Source organism: Egretta garzetta, unplaced genomic scaffold (assembly GCF_000687185.1).
Source record: "Egretta garzetta isolate BGI_Z169 unplaced genomic scaffold, ASM68718v1 scaffold163, whole genome shotgun sequence".
Classification (NCBI taxonomy): Eukaryota; Metazoa; Chordata; class Aves; order Pelecaniformes; family Ardeidae; genus Egretta; species Egretta garzetta.
In genome coordinates, this window is record NW_009259308.1 from 5,504,168 (window position 1) to 5,530,034 (window position 25,867).

At 41.6% G+C, this 25,867-nt stretch overlaps 1 protein-coding gene across 3 annotated transcripts in view; it reads right to left on the bottom strand.

Annotated features, from left to right (window-relative positions):
• NFIA (nuclear factor I A) overlaps positions 1–25,867 on the bottom strand; it is a 263,401-nt gene that overhangs the window by 54,257 nt on the left and 183,277 nt on the right. For all 3 annotated transcript variants that reach the window (XM_035891763.1, XM_035891764.1, XM_035891762.1), the window contains exons 6-7: positions 21,728–21,845; positions 19,106–19,209 (exon numbers count right to left, since the gene is read on the bottom strand). In XM_035891763.1, the coding sequence (XP_035747656.1) occupies positions 19,106–19,209; positions 21,728–21,845 (222 nt within the window). The remainder of the gene's footprint in view (positions 1–19,105; positions 19,210–21,727; positions 21,846–25,867) is intronic.

The window sequence follows — 25,867 nt, forward strand, 5'->3', positions numbered from 1 at the left end:
CCTGCTTTTTGTGTCAAAGTGGTTCTTTCAATAACTAATAAACTAGTAGTCAAGATATTACCAACTTCTTCAAAATATAATTGCATGAGTTCTATATTTGAAAACTTTAATGAGAAGTGTAATAAACAGCAAGATCATTTTCCCTTTGATTTAATGTTAGTTTCAGTATCATTTTGCATTGTATAAATACCTATTGTAAAAAGAATTAAAAAAAAAATCTAATGACGTCTTTAGACATCTCATCATTTAAAATTCATGACTACATTTGTTTCATTTCAAATGTTATTTGAGAGTTTTTTCAGCATACTTGGCAGATTAGATATAGCAACAGGGACAAACTGCAGCTATCCATAGGAGAATATACCTTTATGTGGGTGCTTTGGGGATGGAACATCTATAGCTGTAAGGCAAAAAAATGCCATCATAAATTTGGATGGCATTTACAAAGCCCTCTAAAAAGTCTTTGCATATGATTATAGCTGAGGTATGATATTTTTGCAAGTAAAAGACCCAGAATAGATTTATGTTTCAACTATATCTTCCTGAGATGCATATGGATGCTAAATTGCAAGTGATACTAAAGGGAATTTTAGTAACTGAAAAGGATGGAATCAAATTTTCTGGGTTGTTTTTTTTATTTTCTCAAAAATCGTTTGCTCATTATTTGCACGTCATCAAAAGATCATTGGCTATCCAGGCTATATATAACAATGATGGCCGCTAAACACTAAAGGCATGAGATGGAGATGGGTAAATATGCAGATTTTTATGACCTGTGACCTCAGTTACTGCATGGTAATGTTTTTAAATGACTTTTATGATGACAAGACTAAGTTTGGTGTTAATATTGGTTTTGAAGACTTAATTGGTGTATTCTGCCATCGAACATATGTTTTAATTAATAAAAGAGCTGTGGCCAGGATTGAAAATAGCTCAGGTAATTTACCATGTACTGTAAAGTCACCTGATTTCTGCACAATTTGAGGTGAAGAGTTTATACATTATTCCAAAGAAAGAAAGAGTTGCAAACTGAATTCATGTGCACCATACCAAACTGAAATGGATTTATAATTTGACAGGTCAAGAGTGTACTCATGGAACTGTTATGTATTGCTATCCAGTGGTTCTTGGTATTTTTACCATATGACTGCCCAGGTTTGACAGTCACAGGACTGAACAGTCATCTTATTTCTCTGCAACACAGAAAACAATTTGTAGCTGACCTACAGCTGCTGTGCTCTTTTACTGGAAAGTGTCCATTGCCAGTTGTACGCTGGTGAGCACCCGCTGGAATGGCACTGCGGACCTGCCACCGGCAGCTCCTGGGGAAGGCTTGGCAGCTCCCAGGCAGCAGAGACTTAAACTGCTTTCCAATAGATCGGTTCTCAGGCAGGTGGTATCAGGTGAAAACAGCCACATTTTTCTGCATTCCCAACGGCTTTAGGATTCAGGGGGGGGCAACAAAGAATCCCCCAGGAAAAAATAAAATGTTCCACTGCAGAGAAGGGAGAGCACAGCAGTTTGGCTTTGGTGTCATTTCCAGAGGAGCTGTGTATGACCACGTCGCCTGCAGGTCTGCTTGCATGATCTGCCCAACACCTCTCTCATCTACCGAACAATTTAAAACACATCTAACAGAGAGGCAGAGGGCTCGCAGGGAAAAAGTCCCCACAAGTTTCATGAAGACAGGCATGGGAAGGGCAGAGGTAACAAAGAAGTGCTTCCTCCAGCGCTGTCACTCTGGCAAAGTGCTCGGCATGAGCTCTCTCCTTACTAGACAACGGAGAACTCCCACAAGAGGGACACCTGGTACATCCCCCCAACCAACACAAAATGTCTATGCACCGAGAACAAGAGCATTGGCATTGTTTGAATAAGCACACCCACCATGTAGTGCTCCACGGTGTTCGGGGTTTCTTAGATATCCTAATTTTATAAAAGAAAGTAAAAGAAGAAAAAAGAAACAAGGTGAGAGAGAACACTATCATATTTTGTAGCAAGCAGGATACTGTGTGAAATCTTGGCCCAGTGAAGTGATAAAGGGGAAGCTTTCAGTTTGCTTAAGGGAAAAGTTACGAGCAAATAGTAAAATTACCAAAATATCACATTGCAGAAAATGGGTGCATTTAGGTTCAATTAAGCTGTAAAAAGGAAAATGGCACTTTAGCTTACAAAAATGAAGGGACAGAGGGAGCTATCAGAAGTAACTTTACAAGATTTGTATGCATGAGGATGCTGCTTCACTGGACCAAGAAAGCTACAGTATGGGACAGGATTTTTCTTTTATTAGACACTTTGCTAGATAGCTTTGTCGAACCTCAGAAACTGCTGCTCTGGCATTATGAAATAATCCTACATAACTTGATCTCATGAGCTTAGGAACACAGAAAAATAGCCATGCCAAATCAGATTACAGGGATCCACCTAGCCCAGTATCCTCTCTCTGACAGTGGTAACTAATGGATGCCTAGAAAAGAGTAAAACACCAGGGAAAGCATACAGTGATAATTCTCCAAAATACTCTCCCAGCCTCCAATGATTTGTGATTCAAGGACTTCTAGGACAAAGTTGATATCGTGGTATTGAAGATACTAGAATCCAAATGCACAGATTTACACCCCCCTCCTCCCCTTTTTTTTTGATTTTTACCCCAAGATTTCTACCAGTCACACAAAAAAGGTTTCACAGTTTGGTGCTGGCAAGTCCAGTGTTCTTGCCACTAACTCTGAATGAGCTAATAGCTTCCAAGCCCAATGATGTTACATGCATAAGAGCATCCAACACTTTTTCCTACGTAAAAAAGTGACATGTGTGCTGAGGTGCTCTAAGTGTATATACTTTGGGAATTTTTTTGTTTTGTTTTTTTTTTTTAAAGCAAGAATCTGGCTGTAAATTGATATTAACATTTTTCAGTATATGTGTAAAACACATGTTTCAGAAGAATAGAAGAGAGAAACTGTCACTCACTGGGAAGCTTTAGAGCTATCTGGCTCCCTGGGAAACTGCATGCAACTATTCTGGTGTCCAATGGTTTGACCAGTGAGTTTCCTCTTCCTGCAAAGAATGAATGCAGAAGTAATAGAAAGTCTGAGGGGGAAGATTTTTGCAAATGGCTAAAGATACTCCTATTCTGCCCACTCCAGCAGGTAGGAAGCAGGTGGTGGTGGTGGAAGAAAAAGGGTGGGAAAGGAGAAACGCCTACCTTCCCCTCCCAGCAGCTGGCACAGGGGAAGGGCAGGAGGCTAACCTAGGAGAGACTTGAACACTCGCAGCTCAGCCCTCTGAAATCCCTTTGTGATGCTGCATTGATATGCAACGATGCTGACAGGTCATCACAGTCCCAGCACTGCCACACAATGTCAGGACGTTCTGCTCTGATTATCTGGGGTCTTGCTGTGACTCCCTTTCAGGATGGAGCATGGCTCACCGGCACTTGGTGATTGAAACTTAGCACACTGGGGTGGCGTAGCTTCATTAATGCTGCTACCAGTAACAGAAAAATCCCCTATGCCCAGACAGGAAGAGTGACTTCTTAAGCATCATGATTATTTTACTATTCACTTTTCAGAGGAGTTTTCTGAAGTTTTAATTTTCTAATCGAATTGGTGCCTACATGTGAAATTTTTATTTAATTTATAAAACAAGTCAGTAAAAATAGTGGTCTAAAAAAAAAGCTTATCCTTACATTTTCGATGGCGTACTGACTTTGTAAGAGTCTAAAGACAGGGGTGATATATTAGGGAGTCCCTATAACTTTAGTCAAAGCAAAAATTAGAAAGTGATCGAAAAGTTTTATAGAGGAGAGCAGAAATATAATTTTAAGCTTCTTAAAATTGCCTGAACTGTGAAATCAAGTAATGAACACTAAAAAAGGATCTGTCAGCTGGAATCAAAGCTTAGACTAGTCAGCATTGTCTTCCTAAACCTTATTATGGCAAAGATTTTTCATCTCTGCACTCTGTTCATCCCAACAAATAAACTGACTTGACCTCCACCTGTTACTCGGTGAAGTCCACTGTCATCTTTGCCTAAACCCTATTCTTTCCCTTCAAAGCCCTCTGCACCACTGAGAAGGTGGGAAGACACAGCTGTGCACTGATTCAAGTTGCTACCAGTTCATAACCAGACAGCATTTCACAGTACAAATTACATGCAACAGAGAAAAAAAAAAAATGTAGTGCCAATGAATTCTGGAAGGGGGCAACATTTTTCATCAATTTAACAATAGGATTTTCATAGAAAGAAGTTCTTTTTTTTGCGTGATATTATGAAGTAGCATTTGAGGCAACAAACACTTTGCTTATGCCATAACAATGAACCTGTGCTCACACCACATAGGAAGAACTGAAGAACATAATGGAAGCTATTTGTGTTTCTTTTATGCTTCGTAAGTTGAATGCATTAACTGTTTCAAAGAGGTTCAGCTCCAAATGCGTATAGGTTTCTAGACTTAGAAACAAGTCAGAGCTATATAATGTAACATTGCTAAATAAAAAAATAGTATTATGGAACACAGAACAGCAAGACATGTCATGAGGAAAACCGTATAGCTCTAGCAGTCATTTCTTCAAATATATCATCATGACAAAACCATGTAAGAAGCTTTCTAATACAAAGACATATCAGAAAAAGCCATTTCATATAAAGTTGGACTTCTCTGGGTGATTAATGCTATGTTCAACAAAGGAGACAGTGTCTGTCTAATTACATTAAATACTTATCTTCTAGGGATTGGCAGGGTGTTTCTGCTCAATGTCACTTTTCATGACAATGTAATGATAGATCCGTTTACTTACCAGTGCCATTAGCAAAAATTGTACTGTTTTCTCAACTGCCCTCATATCACGAAAATATTTGATTAACACACTGTAGCTTATCTAATACTCTAAGCAACATATTCTGCATAGTTTTCTCTCTATTAAAAGAACAAGATTACAGCTTGTAAATTTTTTATTGCACTCACACAAAAATAAATGAATAATGTGTGATATACTTCAAGGATCTTACTAGTTCACAGAACAGTTTTATTTGATTTAAAATATTAGCTTGTACTTAAAATATTAAGATTTTGGGGGAAACAAGCAAACAAACAAAGTCAGTGCTCTGAGGTAGTACTTCCTATCCAGTCTTTAGTTATTATTTCCTTTTCATTTCAGCACATCTTTTGAAACTTTTAATACCTTAGGGGAAAAAAAAAAAGCTTTCATTCCCTTGCTGAAAAATAGATATGGCCATCTCCCAAGTCCTTAAAATTCACCTCATCGTGAACTGACTCTTCAGAGTCATGCTACTGCGCCAACATACAAAGAACAATAAACCTCTGGAAGAATGTACACAGGGAAGGCAGGTTATATAGTAACAAGGCAATTTCATAAACCTATATTGAAGAGAAAGGCTGTGATGTAACATTCTAGAAGTATATATCAGCTACCTGATATTTACTAACAAGGTTAAACTACTATCTGTTTGTCTCAGCACTCTTCATAATTCACTGTTTAATGGATGGACAGGAAAAGTCAGCAGTGTATGGCACAGATCATTGTAGAAATAGGACAAGACAGCTTACGGCAGTATCTATTTCAAAACACGCTCCATCTTTCCATACGATCACATCAAGAGTCTATACTTAGCAACTACAATACTTCAAATCTACTCATAAATCCTTTGAGGTAGTAGATTTCTATTTCTAAGTAAAACAGCAAATTGGAAAAACAAAGATTCCTGAGGAGGAGGTGTCACTGTCAACTGGTATCACGTATAGTGCATCGGTCCTCACCTTCTTGGTATCTTATGCCTGTGCAGGAGAAGGCACATGGGAAGCTTCCTTCCATGAGGAGTTAGGACATCAACACCATTTTGTTACAGCTCCTCACACTGCCACGAAATGGCAGCAAGAACGTACCAAAATTGACTCGTATTAGGCATAAGTCAACACAGCAATGCAGAATTAACCAAAACTGTCTTTTAAAATCCCTTGCAAATGACTCTTGGAGCGAGAGGATGACACCGCAGCCAACTGCCACATATGACTCTCCAAATTAATAATGGATTTAGGATATTCATTCCCTGAGCTGCAAGGGTTTGGGGTGTGTCTGCAATTATCTAGATATAAGTCTGACACACATTATCCTTCTATCAATGTCATTTTTCTTAGTAGCCAACAGATTATCAGCAGCTTTGTAATATTCCAGGTGTCAAAGAAGAATTAAAACCACAACAATTGCACAAACAAAGGGACAAAAGACGGGATACGTGTTTCTGAGCCCTGCATATCAATTTAATATGTGCAGCTGACAATGATGCAAATGTCCTCGGGAGAGAGGCAGCAAGATCTGTGCCCAAACATACACACACCACCGTCAGCAAGATGGCAGGGAACAGAAGCAGTAGGATTCCCAGCCCAGGACACATGCCTCAGCAGGCAAAGCAACCCAATGAAACAATCCTCTGGTTGGGGAGAATTTTGGAAGCACCTGATATGGAAAAGGGCCCTAAACAAGCCAGATGGTACTTTTAGCTGGCAGCAGAAAGTAGGAGACAGCCAAAAACATTACAGCATTTCCCCAAGAGGCCAGCAAATCGATTTTTAACAATTTTTTTTAAAGTGACGCTATGAATATAAAAAATAATGTTTCTATGCATTTTTAAATTGCTAATTTTATGAATAATACACTTAAGAAAGCAACAACTGGAAGAGATGAGAAAGCAATGGATTTTGACTTTCCCAGGGTGGTTATATATTTGACATCAGGTTTCTATTCAGTCACTGCCACTGTTTACTCTAAATTAAGTGCCAGTTTTTGTTCAGGGTTTTTCACATAACATTAAAGAGAAAAATCCTGCAAAAGTAGAGAAATAGCACTGTAAAATCACAATAGCACAATAGTTCACAGGACATGGGAGAAATGTTGTTTCTGAGACTGCTTTGCCCTCTTAAAACCTGTCCCACCCCGACAATTATTGGGCTTCTAGATGATCATTTTTTAAGAGGGCAAACAATTTATTTAATACTACAAGTTCCCATTTGTCTAAGGATTTGTATAAGAAATACAGCTGTTTTGGGGATCTTTTAATTTTTTAAAACCTCCAAATGGCCAGGATTTGCAATTCTGCCTGGATGACAGGACTCTTTTTCAGGAACCATTTTGATGTCATATGTCAAACCTTTACTTTGGCAGTCAGAAGCAGCTCCTTGCACAGCACGTTTAGATTAGGTGTGGCCAAGAAGTTTTCACTCAAGGAATGGAAAAGAGATGTAGGTTGTAAGGACTGAAAGGGCAGAGCGAGCCAGAGAAGTCATGAAACAAGTGGGAATGGCCACTACCCTTTGCTTCAAACATGCACCTCACACCTAGGATTGGCCAGGTTCAGAGGAAGAGTCAGGAGGATGTTTTACTTCCACATTTACTGTTATTTCAGTTAACAGTAAAGGCAAGGCCTATGACAGAGTTAAATCTGGATTACATCCAAAGTGCTTTCTCCTGTTTGGAGCAAGGTAGTACATTGGCGTACTGTATCACAGATAATACTCCTGGAGAAACACGCAGGCTGCTGTTACAAAATGGGATGTTACATGAAGTACAAAGAAATTCCACACATTTGTATTTTTCCAATCTCATTGACTGTAAATCCTTACTTTTAAAATAAAATGTATTTCCCTCCTATAGGTGGAATCTAAGACTTTGCCTCTAGCCCTTGCTGATATAAAATAGTCCCACTCTGAGGACTGCAGGTAGCATCTCGCTTTGCTGGCTTTTGGGGATTCGAAGATCTGCATACAAATCCCAGCAAGGCAAATGAAGACTGTGCACAAAACAGTAAAACAGCCTATAATTTTCCAGCTAATTTTAGCAACAGGATCTCTTATGCTATGCTTTTTGGTGTATATCACACTAAAAATAGCAGCAACCATTGATGTAAGAGAATAGCAGAAAGGATGATCTCACTAGGGCTGCGGGCTGTGCAAGAGCAGCGTGGGCAAGCAGAGGTGGAGATGGATTACCTGCGCTCCCCTGAGCAAGGTGCCAGTGAAATCAGAATAGAACTGTGGCGAGCATACGCACTAGATGAAGACACTGCTGGATTTTAAGTCTTTGTGGAGATGGAAAATCAAAGAAAACTAAGAGTACTTAAACAGCATCCCTTATTTAGGCTGCAGTGTCCTTATTACAGTCACTCCAGTGGGGCTTGGCTGTATGGGGTAGCACTGCATTCATGCCATAAACTCTGGGCTTATGGGTCAAGGTTACAGACTACCCACTTTGGGTAAACAAAACAGCTGCTATCACAGCACATATACATTCCTGGAGATATAGGATGGCTCTGCAGCCACTCAGCCAAATTGTTACCTGAGCTAACAGGCTGCTAGAGAGATTTCTCTGCTTTCCTATGCTCGCTGACTGCTGCGGTCAAAGTGTTGGGGCAGCACTTAACTTGAAAGAAAGTAACCAGGGAATGATTTATTCACTACTCCTGGCAGTAAAAAAACCACTAAGGAGCATCAAGCAAAATGATCAGGCAACAGACAAAAGAAGTGGTTCCTCCTTAAACAGCACTGAGTAAAACTGGAACTCACTGCCATAGGATGTTTTGCAGGCTGAAATAAAGAATGGGCTAAAAACATCTGAGCGTATCTCCGAAAGAAAAGTCCACCGAAGGCTTGTCAAACACAAAGATGCAAACAGAGCCCCTGGCTCATGAAACCAAGCTATTTGCTGCCAAAATCTGTGAGGCTGTACTCTGAAAAGCATCACTGGATGCCTGTCCTGCTGCTGTATTCTTTCCTTAAGTGTCCACTACCAGCTCTTGTGAGAGACAGCATACTGGGCTAGCTGAGCCATTTTTCCCTCTCTGTGGGCAGATACACAGTTTTTGTAGGCTGGAATGCGCTGTACCTGGCAGCTGAGAAACAGGAAAATTGTAGTAGGTATCCAGCTCAATGAAATTAAGATCTCAGGATTGCTCCTCACTTTGTGCAGAACCAGGGGAACATCTAGAGTCAGTGTGGCAGGCACAGTGTGGGAAAGGAAATGAAAAAAAAGAGCTGTAATCTGGTTTGCTTCCTGTTCCTGGTCCTGTACCATCTTCTCTGTCCCCTAACACCTCTCATTGCACACATTTTAACTTTGGGTGAAAATGTTTCCTTTAAAATAAAGCCTGTTTTCTCCTCTAAAGCAAAGATCAAAATGTGTGCACAGAGTACAGTAGCTGCACTGTGTGCTATGCAGTGGAGTGATGGTTGTACTGGGAATGTTAATAAACAGTGCCGAGAGCAGAACTTCTGCATAAAAAAGGGTGTATGTTACATCTCTCCCTCTCTCCCCTGTCTCATGCAATATTTACACAGCTGTGCTTTGTAAAATGTGTAGGGGAGTTTTTTATTATTATTTTTTGGTAATTTATTTACCTAAGATAGCCCAGCATCTGTTTTGTGGTGAGCTTCTTTCACAAAGTTTCACAGTTGCCTTGACTGATGCAAAAGGAGGTCATGGTCCTTACTCAGTGATCCTAAAAGTATTTGTTTCAACCACTTAGCCATTCTATTTGGCTAATTTGTGTTCTGTTCTGTATTTTTGGTTTGTGCTCTACTTGGAAACGTGCATCCCTTGGGGAACTGATTTGGCTAGGTGAGTATTTTAGTTATCTGTTTTATAAAATGCAGAAGTGCACAGGAATTTGCAATAATATGCATCGTTTACTGGCTCTCAATATGTACTGTATATTGGCTCTGAAGACTACTAATATTTTCCAGCTGCCTCCAAAAAAAAAAGTTCAATGCAGTCTTTGCAGTGGGTCCCTTCCCATGACTGCCTACACAGGTGATGAAGACTTTTCCTGTGTCCTGAAGAATTAATAAGCCTGAACATTTCTATACCAGCAGCATACCGCAGGAGATAAAATATTGCTTCTGCTTCCCAAACACATTAGAAAACGCAAGTCTGCTGATCTCAACTGCTAAGACAGCACATGAAAGGAATGCAGTCCATTTCCTAACCAAGATCTAATCTATAGAAGAGTTTATAGATCCAAGTCAACATCCTGAATTGGTCCCAGAAGCAAACAAGAAAACTAGTTCAACTTTTGGAAGACAGGTATGATACTTTCAATGTGTTTAATCCCATTTTGCAATTAAACAGTCCCATGCTGCACTATCAGATGATCTTCAAGGATAACTGCATCAGAGGAGACCCGTCTGGAGCTCACAAAGATTCATGTTTGACAGACTCCAAATCAGCAAGAAATGCAGAGCCATACTGAAACAGAAGGTGCTTCTGTCCTTCGGCAGCTTTATTCCTGAGCTTTCAGAGCTCACCTCTGAAAAGACATAGAAAGTGACTGCTTTGTCCCAGTACCGAGGAGGCTTATAGTTTTCACCTGGTGACAAAAGTGAAGCACGAACCATATAACTGTATTTGCTTTATGTGTGTATGTTAAACAGAATGGGTGGCAGACTACAGCTCAGCCAAGCAAGGACGTCTGAAGAATGTTAGTTCCATGGACTACCAGCAGAGCACTCCCATCCCGTCATCGTCAGGAAGCCTTGCTCCAACCTTTGTCGGGGAATAGTTTTCCATGCACTAAATCTTTCCTATAAATCTGAAGAATGATTCAGATGATGCTACTTGTGTGTGGAGCCAAAGATCAGCTCAAGTGGTCTTATGGCTGCCACAGCACGTGGAAGATCTGCTTTTAAATTGATCATTAAAGTCAGTGAAAATATGTACAGGTGATGCTAGCACCAGGCCAGTCAAAAACACAGCTTTAATTTGAAATCTGAAGTGAAATATTTTCTGAAGTGAAATACTTTCTGTGGTTTTTAACTCAGAACTCCTACAGCTCTTGACATCTGGAATTAGACACAAGAAGCAGAGCCACAACACGGACTGACCGACTTCTCTGGGACCATACTGAAGGGATGTTTTCCTCAGGGGATTACAGCAAAGCTGAGGCATGTGCTCTAGCACTTGCATGGGATTATTAATTTTATTAAAAATGGAAAGTACAGTTTAGGCTGAATCTCAGGGCCAAGTTTGTTGTGTTGTCCAGTCTCTGGAAAAAAAGGAGCCTTTGAGGGATGTGAAAACATCTAGGACTTTTCAATCTGAACTGACTTTTCAATTGGTAGTTCTTTCCTCATCTCTAACTTCCTTCCATGATTTTGAGACAGTAATGCCAGCAGCATGGCATGTTGTCACAGGTCTCATGCTACTACGTGAATTGCCAAAGAAAAGCTGAGCTATTGATCCAGTGGTAATTTGCTGTCAAAATGACTATGTCTGTTACAGCAAATGAGTAGTGTTAATCATTTGGCTTGATGAATGCTATTGCAAAAGACTGACAATGTTCAAAGAATCACCATTGACCTGCTGCATTTTTCCTGGCTCGCATTAAGTTCTTGATCTTTGCTGGCCTTGACCAATTAGAGTTTAAGTTATCCATTAAGGTGCAGTTCTGGAAAAGTTCTGTTTAAAATAAACAACAACTTATATTGGTGAGTAACTCATCAACTATGCAGCAGTCTGATTCTGATTGCCTGGCAGAGAAACACACACATTTTGTGCAGTATCTGATAAAAGATCTATAATGTGCTAACACAAACCTATCATGTAGCACCTGTGACTAACAGATTGTGATATCAAAGTCTTGATGCCTAAGTGCTCCTGTAAATGCATTAAACTTTTAGCGGCAGGAACTGTAGACTGCCAGTGACAAGGAGCTGATATGGTATTTCAGTAAAAGTTGATAAGTGTTATTGCTCTTAGAAGAAAAGAAAAATCTTATGTTCTTGAAAACCACTGGGCAGCTTGTGTTTTGATGGGATACTGTAATGCAGAGAGCAGGGATAAGGGAACACAGACTCTGTGAAAGCAAAAAGACACTTAAGAAAAGCTCTGTATTATACTAGTAGCTGGGGTTCCTTGAAGTATGTTCCCATTGTATGTTTGGCTTCAGGCATCTACCTGTTCAGTTGAAACTAACTTTTCAGGCAGCAGCATGCACATGGGGCCGTGTTTAGGTCCATATATCAGTTAATGGAAGCATGAAAGGTAGCACAGGCCCAAGTATAATCAGTTTCTCAGCTGTGGCAGGATGTTGGAAGACCCTGTAAGAGTGGGGAGAAATGTGAGAAACTGTGTATAAAGCCTTGGAGATGAGAAGTACGGGTCTGAACAGGAATAGGGAAATGAGGTGAGTGGGAGCAGGAGTCCTAGTCACAGTATACAGTCTAACAAAGCTCAGAAGAAGTTCTTTGAAGAAAATGAACAGTGGAAGTTTGCATGAACCTGGGAGGTGACAGGTTCTGTCTGCTGTACTGCTCATGGCATCTCTTCAGCTTAACGACACAAATTAGCCTGATGAAATTCTCTCTGCTGTGAACCAAAATGTTCTGGCCACCAGAGAAACATGATCTGTTTCTGACCTCCCATTTGAAGAGCCAAACTATGCCATGGGCTGGAGGTTTCTCTGGTTGCAAAATGTTCCTGCTGTCTTAAGGTATTAAGTTCAATGGAGGAAAAAATGGCACTGGTGCCTGCTGATAGATGTGTCGAGGTATGTAATGAAGCTGCTGCACAAGGCAGGTACAATCTTAATGGCTATGTGAGCGTGCTGTCTGACCTTTCTTTACACACTGAGAATTGGAGGGCAAGACAATGTCACATCTGGAAAATACTGAGTAAATATAATTGGCAGGGATCCTGGATGTAGACCTCCTCTGGTCTAAGGAAAAGAGACATTTCCCTGGTTTTGTCTTTCTTAAATAGGTCTATGAGTATCCAAACAGTTCAGCTTAAGGAAATTAATAAAGGTCATGAAATTCCTGTGTCTAGTTACGATCCAGTGAAAACTGCCCACTACAGCAAGTCACTGAAAAGTAGCGCCAGAGAATTATTTGATATTGAATACTCCAGGTCCCAAGTTGAAAGTTTTCCCAGCAAAAAGGGATTATTTTTCTATTCCTTATTTATATATGTATAATATATATCCACGTATAATACATGGTTCTCATGTTTTTCATCATATCTTCTATAGTCAGTCCCTTGAATCATTGGTAGTAATGTAGCACAATCATTGGAAACTTCTCTGCGCTCTGAGTTAGTGCGTGGCATCACGTCTTTTGATGAGCCCATAGACCTTTTGCCTGAGGATAGATCAGATGCACTCTGCATCACTGATGCTGGGACATACTATACATGTTTTATCTTCTAGGTAGTGCCAGGCAACAACTGTGTTTAGGTCATAAAGAATTCATAAAGAACACAATCTAGGATCTCCCTTATACCACTTTCTCTGGCATTTCCAAGACATAATTCCAAACAGACTTTGAAAACAAACTCTTGTGGTCATCTGATCTATGCCTGAATGAGTCTTTCTGATGTGTAAGGCATAAATAAAAGTTTCTTAGTAAATATGGAGAAGAAGTCTTCTTACGTGCTGAGAATCTGCTAAGAAGAAAGCCCATGCCAGATTTAAGAGAAGGGTTATTGAAATAAGAGTTTGAACTGGTTGCCTGCATGTGGTTGTTCCATAACCAGCAATGCAGAGAGACACAGTACCATTAAGTTAGTGGTCACTGTCACTGCAAGGAAAATGCTCCAAAAGAGGATCTCAGCTCCTCAGCTGCATAGAAATTGCTCAGAAATTATTTTCATATAGTCCCATAGATGGTGGCATGAGAACAAGTAGCACTAGCCTGAGTGAGCAATCATAAGGCTGACTTTAATAGCATCTTTACTACCAAAGACGTGTCCAGCAGTCTAACAGGGAGCTCTCTAGCTTACTGCAGGTTCATATAATATTATCGACTTCATAAGCTCCTGGAACTGTAAATATGTCTTTCAGTCATGCAGTGCAAGTGTTATTACTAATTTCTTAACGTTTCTGCACTGAAAGTCTCATTGGTTCCTGGGGTTTTCAAGGTGAAGACACACAAAAACCTAGCACAGTGTGACCAGCAGCAGAACAGTCAGGGTGGAGCTGGGGCAAGGGAAGGTGAATGACCATGGTATGAAAAGTCCCATCAGTCTCCTTCAGTGGAAGGAGAACCACAGAGCTCTACCCATTTTTTAAACGGGTGCAGTGCTGTAAGTTGGTCAAGACCACAACTGAAGCAGAGCTAATTGCCCCTTCAGATATCTCAAGAAGTGCAGGGAGTACAAACATGTACCTTTCCTGGCATTACTGTCCTCTAGGGACCAAACTAACTTGTGGAAATACAAGTACCAGGAAGATCTAAGTAAAGAAACTAATAGGGTACTCTGAATTTGCATCTTAAACATTTTTTCAATACCAGAGTGTAGAAATACAATGGGAGTAGAATTGGCAAATACCACCCATATGCTACACTACAAAATGACTGACAGAGCACAAGGTAAACATTCCTCCTGGACTGAATCAAGAGAATGCATTTAAAAATGCATAAGTGGAATACTGATATACATTAACTCAAGCTTCTCTTATTATGGAATTAAAAAACTTACACCTGTAATTATGGCTTACCCCCATTACAAGCAGAGCTGCCACAGAACTGAACACGGGCCAGCTTTGTACATGAGTTCAAAGCCAGTGTGATGTTGCCTTATTTTCTTACTAACATCATCTTTATCCTCTCTTGCCCTTCTTCTCAGTTAACAAGAGTTATGTACCGAAAGTGCTGAGATAAAGTAATGGTAAGGAGGATACTGCAAAAGGTATTTGAAAAGCAGAAGTAATTTACTACATGTCTGCTTTGTTTTACTTTCTAAGCCTTCCTGTTGTGAAAGGAAATTCATCTTTTCTGGCAGACTCCAGCCTTTTTAGGCCTGAGAGCTCCCCAGGAGCTTTCGAGTGCAGGTAAATGGATGTGAGACTCAAGGAGTACAGTACAAGGAACATGGAATTAATGTTGGGGTTTGCTTTGGCTGTCACGTCTGACGTATAAGGAGAGTGCTACATCCTTGCTTGCAAGAAGTATCTAGATGGAAAAAACACAAGGCTGAGCCCTCTGCTCATTACTATGGGTCCAAAATGCCACGAATGGAAAGGTCATGTTGCTGGTGGATGAAGCATGTAGGAACTACACCCAGCAAAGTCTCCACGTGAGACAGATATCAGGGTGCTCTGAGCCCCAGGGGCCCGTGATGTAAAAGTGCAGAGGAAGGACTGTGGATGGACAATAGGTGCAGCCTGTATTCTGCACACAGCGGAGACCCCAAGAGTAGGCACAGGGGAAGCATCCACTGCCTAATCTAAATAGCACACAGAGTGGTTTTGTCCTCTTCTGTTCTCCTGCCAGTTTGCACATATGTTCTGAGTATACAGCCTGCCCTCCAAAGACCACTTACAGGGGCAATCACGGGGAAGCAAAGCAGGAAGAAAGTATCCAAAAAGGGAATTTGTTCAAGAGAAAAAAATGGAGACAGATGTAGAGCAACTAGTCACGGCTGGCGGTAAATAACTCTCTGCCTGGAGTGCTCTCTTTCTCCAAGAGGAGTTCACATATTCCATTTCATATTTCCTTTCTAGGAAGTCAAATCTTTGTTTTCCTGGCATTTGTTCCTTTTTTTCTTTCCCCATATACTTTTTCCCTTCTGTGTGATCTAAAATTGTCTTCTCATTTTCCCTTTCTCTTCTACATTATGCTTGCTTTCAAGTGCGACATTTCTTCAACCACCCTCTCACGCAAACCTAATTTCCCTGCACTGTCCCAGACAACATCCTTTGCTATAACCCTCTCATCATCTCTGTGCCATGAGCACTTCCCTCCGTCTCTACATGTGCATAAACATACGGGCGCTTCACATCTGCTCCTGCGTTAGAGTCCCCACTTTTTCTCATGTGCACACCTCAGAATTAAGCAAATGCAACACACACAGAATATTCATCCTTTCGCTCCCATAAACCTGTCAAGGCATATAGGCCAAGAAGTTATCTCTGCATAAATCTAAATCTCCTGTGAGGAAGCAATCTACTCAAAGGCAATAAAGCCAAAGGATATATTATTATCTTTGGTGTGGATCCTACTGGGCTGGGAGGTTGGCTGCTGGCTCCTCTCTGAACTTTCCTTCCCAGCCAGAACAGCCGTCCCACAGACAGGTCTAAGCTTCCTTTCCTTGGTCTGATTTCCTCCTCCCATTGTTTGGCTGGTAATCCAAAGGACAGGGTTTAATTACGGAGTTTGGAAACCTGGCTTATGCTACTCTGCCAGCACAGGATAAAACTTCAGCCTGCCTTGAGAACCAGCATCATTCTGCACCGTTGATACCTGCATTATCCATGCAGCATAAAATGAACCACATGGAAGAAATGCCAAGTCAAACAAAAAGGCGGTCTTAGTCTTTAAACTGCTATTGTGTATTTCACTGAGAAAAAACCAAAACACTGAAGCTCGCAGATTATTGTATGTCAAAACTGTGCCATCATTTTGACTGTAGATTAAATAAACGGCAAAGCCTTTTTCTGGACAGCATAGGCATCGGAAAGGATGGATCTGAAAACAGGTCCAGGCTTCAAAGCCCCCCTCTCAGAGAGGAATGCTGTGGCAAGTCACTGGGTAATATGGGATGTTAACATCATTTGTACGGCTTTCAGATGACCAATATATTTTCTAGGCAGATGCCCCATGGAAGACTCATAAACCATTTTACACCTCTGAAGATAAAGCACCCATGCCAAATATAAAGGGCCACGTGTTAATATCAGACCCATGTGTGCTTTCTGAGGTAAGGCAGGGCACTGTGCACAGCACCACAGCAGGATGTGTTGCTCAGTGGGAAGCACCTTGTGCCAGTGTCATCCTGGCATGAAAAGACACTTCAGTACTGTTTTTTCCTTCACCTCTGACGAGCTGTGGCTCTTTAGGTAATCCCTCTGCCAGCCATGCTCTTGCAGTGACCCTGTTTTACAGAGGAGCTGAGGCCATGAATTCAGAAGAAAGGCTGCTGGCAAGCCACGGCAGAAGTATTGGGGTGGGACTGTGTGGGTATAGCATAAAGATGGTTGAAAGTGCATCCCACGCAGGCAGGATAAAGCTCTTTTTCTTCACAGCTGTGACAGTGATAGATAGCTTGGTGAATCTAAGCTATATCTAGTTGGTACCTGGCTTGAGTCCCTGATGTTGCAAGGTGATTTTCTGCCATTTTACAGGCAAGACTAAGCAGAATCTGGGATTCTTCTGCAGTAAGTGAGGAAGGTCATGAGGAAGGAAGAACCTTCTCTTCTCTGACTTGTTCTTGCCTCTCTAAGTACCTCAGGAAGTTTGATGTGGGCAGTTGTGCTTCTTCATGATGGACACCCAGTGGTGCCAAGAGTGACGGAGGTGCTTTGGAGGTGTGAGGCTTTCGGTACTTCTCTTGTCCAGCTCAGCAGCTCAGTGCCACCATCTAGCCAGGACTTGGACCACATGTGGAGAAAACCACCAGAAGTGACAGCAAAATTAATAGCCAACCTCTGGCTGTTGCACAAATGGAGAACATTTGTCATTAACAAAGAGTACCCCAAACTTTGGGGGGAGTTAGCCTCCAGTCTGACAATGATGTAGAAGCAGTGACCCCATCAGCTTTTAGCCATCTGTGTCTGTAGAGGAGGTTGTGATCTCTCCCTTTCAATGGGCGCTGAGCTTTTGTTCGCGTTTTTGCCGCTCCATGGGCAGACTACTTTAGTACAAGGTGAAGCTGTGCCTTACATCATCTGGAGCCTGGAGCTGATGGAGGAAACAGCCCCTAGTGCCTACTGAGCAGGACACCTCACTGAAAACACCAGAGCCCTGGGGATGGCGGTGGCAAGGCAGTCACGGGGAGCCTGGCACTTGTCTGCCTGCAGGTCCACCCTCTCCTCCTGCCAAAGTGCCACATCTGCAGTCAATAAGGGCCCACAAGCTGGCTCCTCCTCATTAGAGGAGAGAGGGCAGCTGGCAGGGGATCCTCCAAGGGCTCCCAGGCGCAGGAATCAGTCCCCTCCCAGTCTGGAATAGCCCAAATTTGGTGACTTTCTGGGCATGCTGTAAAGGACAGCTGTTTGACAGGGTCTCCAGAGAAAGCTGTGGGTATGTTTCCTACATGATGAAGAATATAGGTGGCTGGCCAAGTGCCCACAGAACTGATTTTAATGCTGTTCAGGTCGAATTTACTTTTCTGTGCTGTATAGTTCATTATACACAGGGCCCTGGACAAGCATGTGTTGTTTCAAAACAAACCAAAACCATACTATTTTAAATCCAAACAAACAAGAAAGAAAAAAATATATATTGCAAATGATCCTTTGGGCTGTTTAGAGGGCCTTCTCAAACTCTCTCCCCTTCAGGGAGGCTGAAGATGAAAGCACTGCTTGCCTTCATCTAACAAATAAGACTTCTGTTATTTTTATTGGCAATAAATAACTGATTATTTAGCTGTAAGCAAAACTGAAGCATTAACTTCACCTATGCATGTAGCACTGACCCAGAAAAATATTTCCAATAGTATTAAGCACCCAGATGATCTCAGGATAAGCGATCAATGGACTGTTAAGTATGTAACATAACATAACGTAACCCAAAAGATGATCAGCAAGAAAGATCAATTAACTGAGAAGCTGCTTCCTAGACCTTATGAAGTGTAACGCGCAGTGCTATCTATTTTGACCTGAAGCCTCCAACCACACTTCATGGTATTACAGATTAATGAAACAACTCCTTCTGTAAGTCTCTTAAAAGTCATTACTAAGTGAGCTCAAGTGTTGTATAATGCTTGAAAAGTCCTTCTATCTCCTATAAGTTTAGGGATATTTATTTAAACGCTATAACTGTAGGGCACAGCCCAGACAGGTACTGCTTTTTGTGAAATAATCATCACCACTATCCCAGAATTGAATCTGGATGTTTTGACAGAAAAAGACCGCCTATCTTTTGCTGCATTATTTAAATACTTCAGATATTTGGCCAAAATACAGAAGTGACACACTACAGAAACATTCACAGCTGCAGAAGCAATAAAACCACTACAATATTTTCATTAGACTGACCTTTTCTCAGAAGAAGTTACAAGATGTTTAGAACTGATCACCTTTCTATACAGCATTCAGTGTATTCTGATAACAAAACAGAGCAACTGGAGATCATGTTCTTGGGCTCCTGAAAGCCGTGGCTTACCTGGCTCCACTTCATGCCATCCACTTGACTGGCTGGCTCCATAAAACGGCTCCTCACCAGGACTGTCCATCTCATCCTCCACAGACTTGAGACGTTTTGTAGAGCTGAGAAAGTAAAAACACATAATAAATACTGTATGTATGGAAAGGAACAAAGGCACTTCTGTTGGGACATATCTTGCCAGCCCTGCCTGGGACTAATTTGGTTAGATTTAGGGCCCTGAGAAGGGGAAGGTATGAGTCCTGCACAGCCATCCTGCCTGCCCAACCTCTAAGCATCCACTTTTTGTTTCTGATTTGCTTTGTTGCCAATGACTAAGCTTCAGTGAGATACAAAACAACCTCTCACAGAGTCTGGATTGAACCCCTAAGCATGCGTTAGTTTAACCAGATGAGAGTATAACGTTTAGGTTTTTACAGATCAAAAAGTAGGACATTTATCAAAGCACACAGAATTCAATAAAAAGGCAAGAATATAATTTGTATTGCATGTTTTTTGCAATTTGAATGAATATGGTAATGACACACAAGACTTATTTTAACTGTCAGATTTTACCACAGCTTATTCTGAAAGACCAATTGTTTATCGGTTCAAACTTGTATTTTCAATCTTTTAACCATAGCCATTAAATTAACCCAGGCTTCAGTCCCATAAGAAGAAGCGTAGACAAGTGAATGATGGAAGAATCCATTCTTGGTTCAAATGCCCATGTTATCCTACCAGTATAAACATTTTACTCTGCAGCTGTATGCCACCAAGCATAAAAAGCCCCCAGCAGGTATCTCTGGCCAGTGTCAGTACTAAAGAATTCCCTTGTGATTTATCACACCTCCCTCACCAAAGACTCAGGAGACAGAAGAGCCCTTTCAGTGGTCTCTGGTGGCCACTAAGACTCCGGTAGTTCTGCAGGGAGAGGATCCCAGAGCCAAAGACACTCAGCTTGGCTTTATTTTCTATAATGAGTTGTACAGACTGCGTGGGGACGTTACCGAGAATTTCTCTTCTGAGTACTTTTCCAAGGCTGGGCCAGTTCACTTTTTTCACCAAATCTGTATTCTATTAAGACTTAAGGCATTCAAGAACAGGCTCCTCTGTGTAGGGGGAACATATTTAACAGACATAAAATATTCCACTGCAATTTCTATTGGTTTAAAACTTGCAGCCTCTCTGCAGCTCCCCACCCGAAGCTCTTCACAGGTAGGAGCTGGCGGGTATGCAAAATCAGTTTGTGAGAAACAGGAAGAATAATTCTTGCGGTATGCATGGAATGCAGGTTTGGCCATTCCTTAATTTAGAGAATTGTTATGTGTCAATAGGGGAAATTGTGTGCATACAATATAATTACTGCCTGATAATTCTGCTGAGTCTGTGTATTTAAGGAATATTTTTTTTTTCTGACTGGGAACAGCCTAATGAGAGGAAAACAAACATATTACGAAGTTATTAACTACCCATGCTGTTTATAATTAGCTCCTTATCAGTGGTAGCTATTTGCAGAAGAATAGAAGAGCAACAACTGAGCTCTTAAGTAACATTAATAACCTCACTTTTTTGCTTCTGGAGTCACAAGTAAATTCTACCTGGGAATGGTGCTAATGATGAGCACTGTAGGGTATGCAGTTTACACACAAAAAAGAAAGCGCACAAAGTTTTTAATTGATGTGTAATGGGAGTTGTAGTCACTGAGCCTCATAATGTGCACACTAAGTGCAAGATGTAGAATGTTCTTCCAATCACCACAAACTGTAAGAAGTTATTGCTAAAAGACTCTCTTTAAAGATTTTTATTTAAATGAAAACAACAGCTATATTCAAACTATAGAGACTTTTTACATGTGTACTTGCTTACTGCAGAGCTGGTGGCACTGCAGACTGAGATAAAAACGTTAAAGAACCCTGGGCTGAAGTTAGACTTTCTTGTCATGTCTTTGAAATAAGTCATCTATTTTGGCTGTGGGGGAAAAAAAAATCAATCTGGTTCCTTAATAGCGTTCAAGACTACTAGAGTGACTAGGCTTGTTTGTAAATCTAATCCTATGGACGGTTAAAGTGTGAAAGGTAAAAAATAAAAAATATCCTTATTTGATAGTCGGAATCTAAGCCAAAATCAAACCCAGACTGGTTAGTCATCTGCATTAACAATTCAGTTTTCCAAAGGCTGAATCACAAATTTCTAAATGCTATATGAAAACTAGAATGCATTATAGGCCAAGGTCCTAAAATGGTGTTAGTCTCACAGATAAAAGTTTTTACAATAAAGAGCGTGTGTAAGTCTATCTTAAGACTTTCCTGCTAGGACAAAGTGGCACATCTCACTATGCTCCAAATTCTCTTCTGCCACAAGTGAAACTCCAACAGTTCCAGTGGAACTTTCTCCTGATACACTGAAGTACAAGCCAGAAGTTATACAAGTCAATGCAGCAGTTTTTCTTTGAAGCTTGTACATATGAAAAGAAGTTTAACAGCAATCCAGCTGAACATTCAGCTCTGAGAATCTGAAACAGCTCCACATCTTGAGGCCCCCAAACAGCCTGTCAAAGAATTTAATGGTTACTTTCGCAGATGAGTAATGATGCTGGCCTGGGTTTCCAAGTAACCTGGTAGTAGGCAGAGATTAAATTACCTGGTAGAGGATGTGCTAGGTAAAGACCTCCTCATTGCTCCTGGGCTCATGCTGTAATATGAAGAACTTTCCAAATCTGAGAGGGAGAAATTAGGGCCTGTTCCTGCAGCTATCGGTGCTGGGGAAACAAAAGAGATTGCAGTCAGTAAGTCATGTGAATAAGGCATGAATTGCACTTCAAAATCACTCTCTTGTTCCTCATGAGTGTGTTTAGTTTCACGATGAGAACAGGTGGGACATGGAAATTAGGAAATGCTAATGGTAACTGGCATTGCAATCAAGAAGATGTAAATTTTATCAAGAATATAATGTCCCATGATATAGACTCTTTCTTACATTCCTCCAAAGGTATTCTTTTTTTTTTTTTAAAAAGTAAACACTTATGGCAAGACTTTCTTTAAGCAATGCTTTTCTATTAATATCATTCTAACATCTAATGAAACTTGTTGCTTTTGCTTTTAGGACAACATTGCATCTATTGGCATAGTTACAAATAGGCTGCATCATCCCTGCAGTGTGCTTGGCATAATCTATAAGCAGTATAGGCAGGGAAATACACACCTCAGGACCTTTGGTATATACGTGATGTACATCCACAAGCACAGAAGTTACAAATGCTCCTTGGAGAAAGCTCAAAAGCAGATGAGAAACCGGAGTTGTTTTCTGCCTGCAAACATCTGAGTTTTCCTCTGGCCTCTCCTCCAGCTAAATCAGAGCTAGAGACATATGACTCTCAAAAACTTTTATCCAGCAGCTTGCTTTCACTGTTTACCTCTCATCACCTTATCGAGCACCTACGTTTCATTGTAAGGGATACGAATACCTTTAATTTCCCTGTCCTAGAGCCTTGGTTTTACATTAAAACATAATGAATTCCTACACACCCTGAATTTGCAAGCACAAGCCTATGAACTCTTCTGGGAACAGAAAAGGAACAGAGCAGTTTAATGTTAAAGTCAACAGATAATGCATTTCACGAAGAAATGCCACTATACAGAAAATGGTACCATATCCACTGTTGCTGTTCCAGTGCTATTTACAGGACAATACAACTTTGGGAGCTGACAATTACAAATCATGATTTTCTCTCACATTTCAGAGACATCTGAAAAAGGACGTACTGCACAATAAAATGCACAAGCTTGGCCTGGAACGTATTGTCTGAGAGCCCCGATTCACAGCAACAAAGGCGAAGCAGTCTCAATGCCACACAAGGATGCTGAGCCAAGTTTAATCTTTGGTCTGAGAATCTGGCCCATTTTCAAACATGAAAAAATCTTTCACTCCGATGGGGCAGGAGTGAGGAAATGAAGACAGGATAGCTCCTATCACCCAGCTAACATGTCTGGGCTGAAACGCAGGCTTCTGGGAGTGCTGCCATTGACTGTAATGGGGCCAGTATTTCACCCCAAGTCTTAAGGAGCTCACAATGTCAGATTTGACAGAGGAATAATGTAGCTTTGCAGCTGCCTCATCATCCCCACAAGACAATTAGTTGTTGTTTGGCAAGGATCTTTTAAGAACGTCATTGAGACAGAAAGGGAACAGCCTGGATAGCCACGGACTTTTAAAAGCATGGGACGGAAAATACACAACGCCATTAAAACTTGAGAAAATCTGGAATGATCATTAAAAAGAATTAAGTTGGGAAGTAATTTATGACAAGAACACTTAAATCCTTTGTTATCTTCCCTTAACTATCATATGCTTCCTGCACACTGGGTATATGAGAGGGTGTGTTAACAGAAAGAAAGAAAAATTAAGCATGGTTAAATTAACTCGTTTTATCAATTTGTGCTTTCTGCAACAGTTTCCTGACAGCAGCTACAAGAGGCTGTAAAACTGATGAATTTGCATGGAAAAAGAAACCGGTGTAAGTAATTTGTGTAAAAGGTAACACGGACATGGACTGCTATAATTCAGACACCCTGCAGATAGCAGACTGCTGCAGTGTGAGCAGTTATGGGTTAGAAAAATGACCACACTGCAGTCAGTCTGACTTGAATGGAAATCAATCATAAAGGTACTCTCTGCAGCATCTACTCCACAGTTTTCAGCAACTTCCTTGCCAAACAGATTTGTGCTCTGTAAACCCTTTGCTGATCAATTCCTCTGCACCCTCTACCTACCAAAGCCTAACTTACAGGTTAAGCACGCTATTTTCCAAACAGGAACATAAAAAGGCAAGCACTAAATTAAAGCACCATTTCTTTCTGAGGCACGATGAATTTCCTAGCCATTGCAAGATTTATGAAACAGTTTTATTCCAAACAGATACAGAAGAAAAACTGGTATCTGGATAACGCTTCTCTTCTTTCTCTCACTTCTCTGTTTATTGCTCTCTTCCCAAATCCTGGACGTTTTCTGTTCCAACTCTTGAATTGACCCTATAGGAAAATGAAATGTATCTCCAGACCAGGGGTGGGGTAGGAACAATGTATTGCTAATGCTGTGTAAACTCAGCACAAAGTAGAAAGGGCTAATCACACAGTAATTTCCTCCTGGGTAGCAAACATGAAGGATGCTTTGTTTGTCACAGGCCAAACCACCTCGACACACGGAAGAGCCTGTTTGCAACCCAAGGGTTAAAGAACAAAACCCACCTCTAATATACACCAACTGAGCTAAAAGCTGCAGAGGTTAAAATGCCTGGCTGGCCTATGGCGTTGAGTACCTGGAATCCCTTGGCAGTCCTTACACAGGAGCCACGGTCCTGCCACAACCACCTCAAGGTCTCTGGCCCTAGAAGTGCTGTGGCAAACGTCGCACCGCACTAAGCTGTTCTGAAACCCCTTCTCCTGCCTGCCTGACAGGCACATATTCGGTGCCTGTCTTTCAGCACAGGGTATTTGTACCTTTGCTTGCAGCTACTCTATTTATTATCATAAACCACAGCAGTGTGACGATGTGGAGAGCCCACCCTGAGACTGTCAGGAAGAGGTTAATGTTTTTCATCCGCATGGTGGAAGGTCGCTTCCTCTTCCTGGCTGGAATTTAGTTGAAGCTATGTATGCTTTCTGTCTCTGCTTCAGCCTCAGTGGAGCTGAGCCACGCTTTGCGCCTCCTGTGCTGGGCTTCAGCTGCAAGGAGCTCACTGCCTGGCATCTGCCTCCTCTAGTTACCCTTGTGTTTTGCAGTGCAACGCACCACAAGAGTGGGCACAGTGCAGCTAGCCCAGCCAGGAGGCATCTAAGCCTGCTCCAAATGGCTTTTCACACTGCCTTTGCAGACTGTCCACCTCGTATGGGCCCAGAAAGCCGATGGAAAGGGAACCCTTGCATTTATTTGCTGGATTCCCTGCAAAGGCTGCAACTCCAGAGAGTAAGCAAAGGGATCAAAAGGGTGCAAACTGTGGCAAAGCTCTGCCTAAATTAACCCCCTTCATTGTAGCATGTGACGATCCACCATGCAACCTCCCTATACCCCTGCTCCTACTCCCCAAGAACAGGCTCTGGCCCCATGAAGCAGCAGCATGGTTGGGAAGCTCCATTCCAGCACAGGCAGCTGCTACATGCTGCAGCCTGCAGAAACTCCAGGCAACAACATTAAAACCACTCCATTTCCCCCCCTAAGACATGCTCTGCAGTAAAGTGACCTTCTGATAGCTCAGGAACATCTCCCAAACAGGAAAAGATGTCAGAAATTGCAGTTGGGAGTCAAAACAACAGTCTCCGCCTATGGGCAGGCATCAAGATGTCATCTGACCCAGGGCTCCAACTCGGCAGGGAGCGAGGAGGAAGGACCCCTCTTCCCCTAACACCCAGCCTGGTGATGTGCACAGACTTTCTAAGCAAATAAACTGATGCTGGCCTCAGCTCCCATTTCAGCTGCTGGCATCACAAAGAAATCCCTGTGCAGATGGGACACGTTTTGCTCGCTCTGAGGGGCAGGAGGAGCTAGTTTGTCCAAAAAGAGGAGGAGGAAGGTGGGTGACTCTGCCCGGTGCCAGCACTGTGCTACTCCTGAGGACACGGGGCAGCATCGCCCCTGCTGCCAGCCTGCTCCCTCCGCTGCCAGCTTGTTAGCTCAGATCTTCACCCAAAATGTCAAGAAAAATAACAGAGAAATTAACAAAAAGCCCTCTGACTTAACCCAATTGGCATATATATTTTGAAAAATTTATTGAATTATAGAACAGGA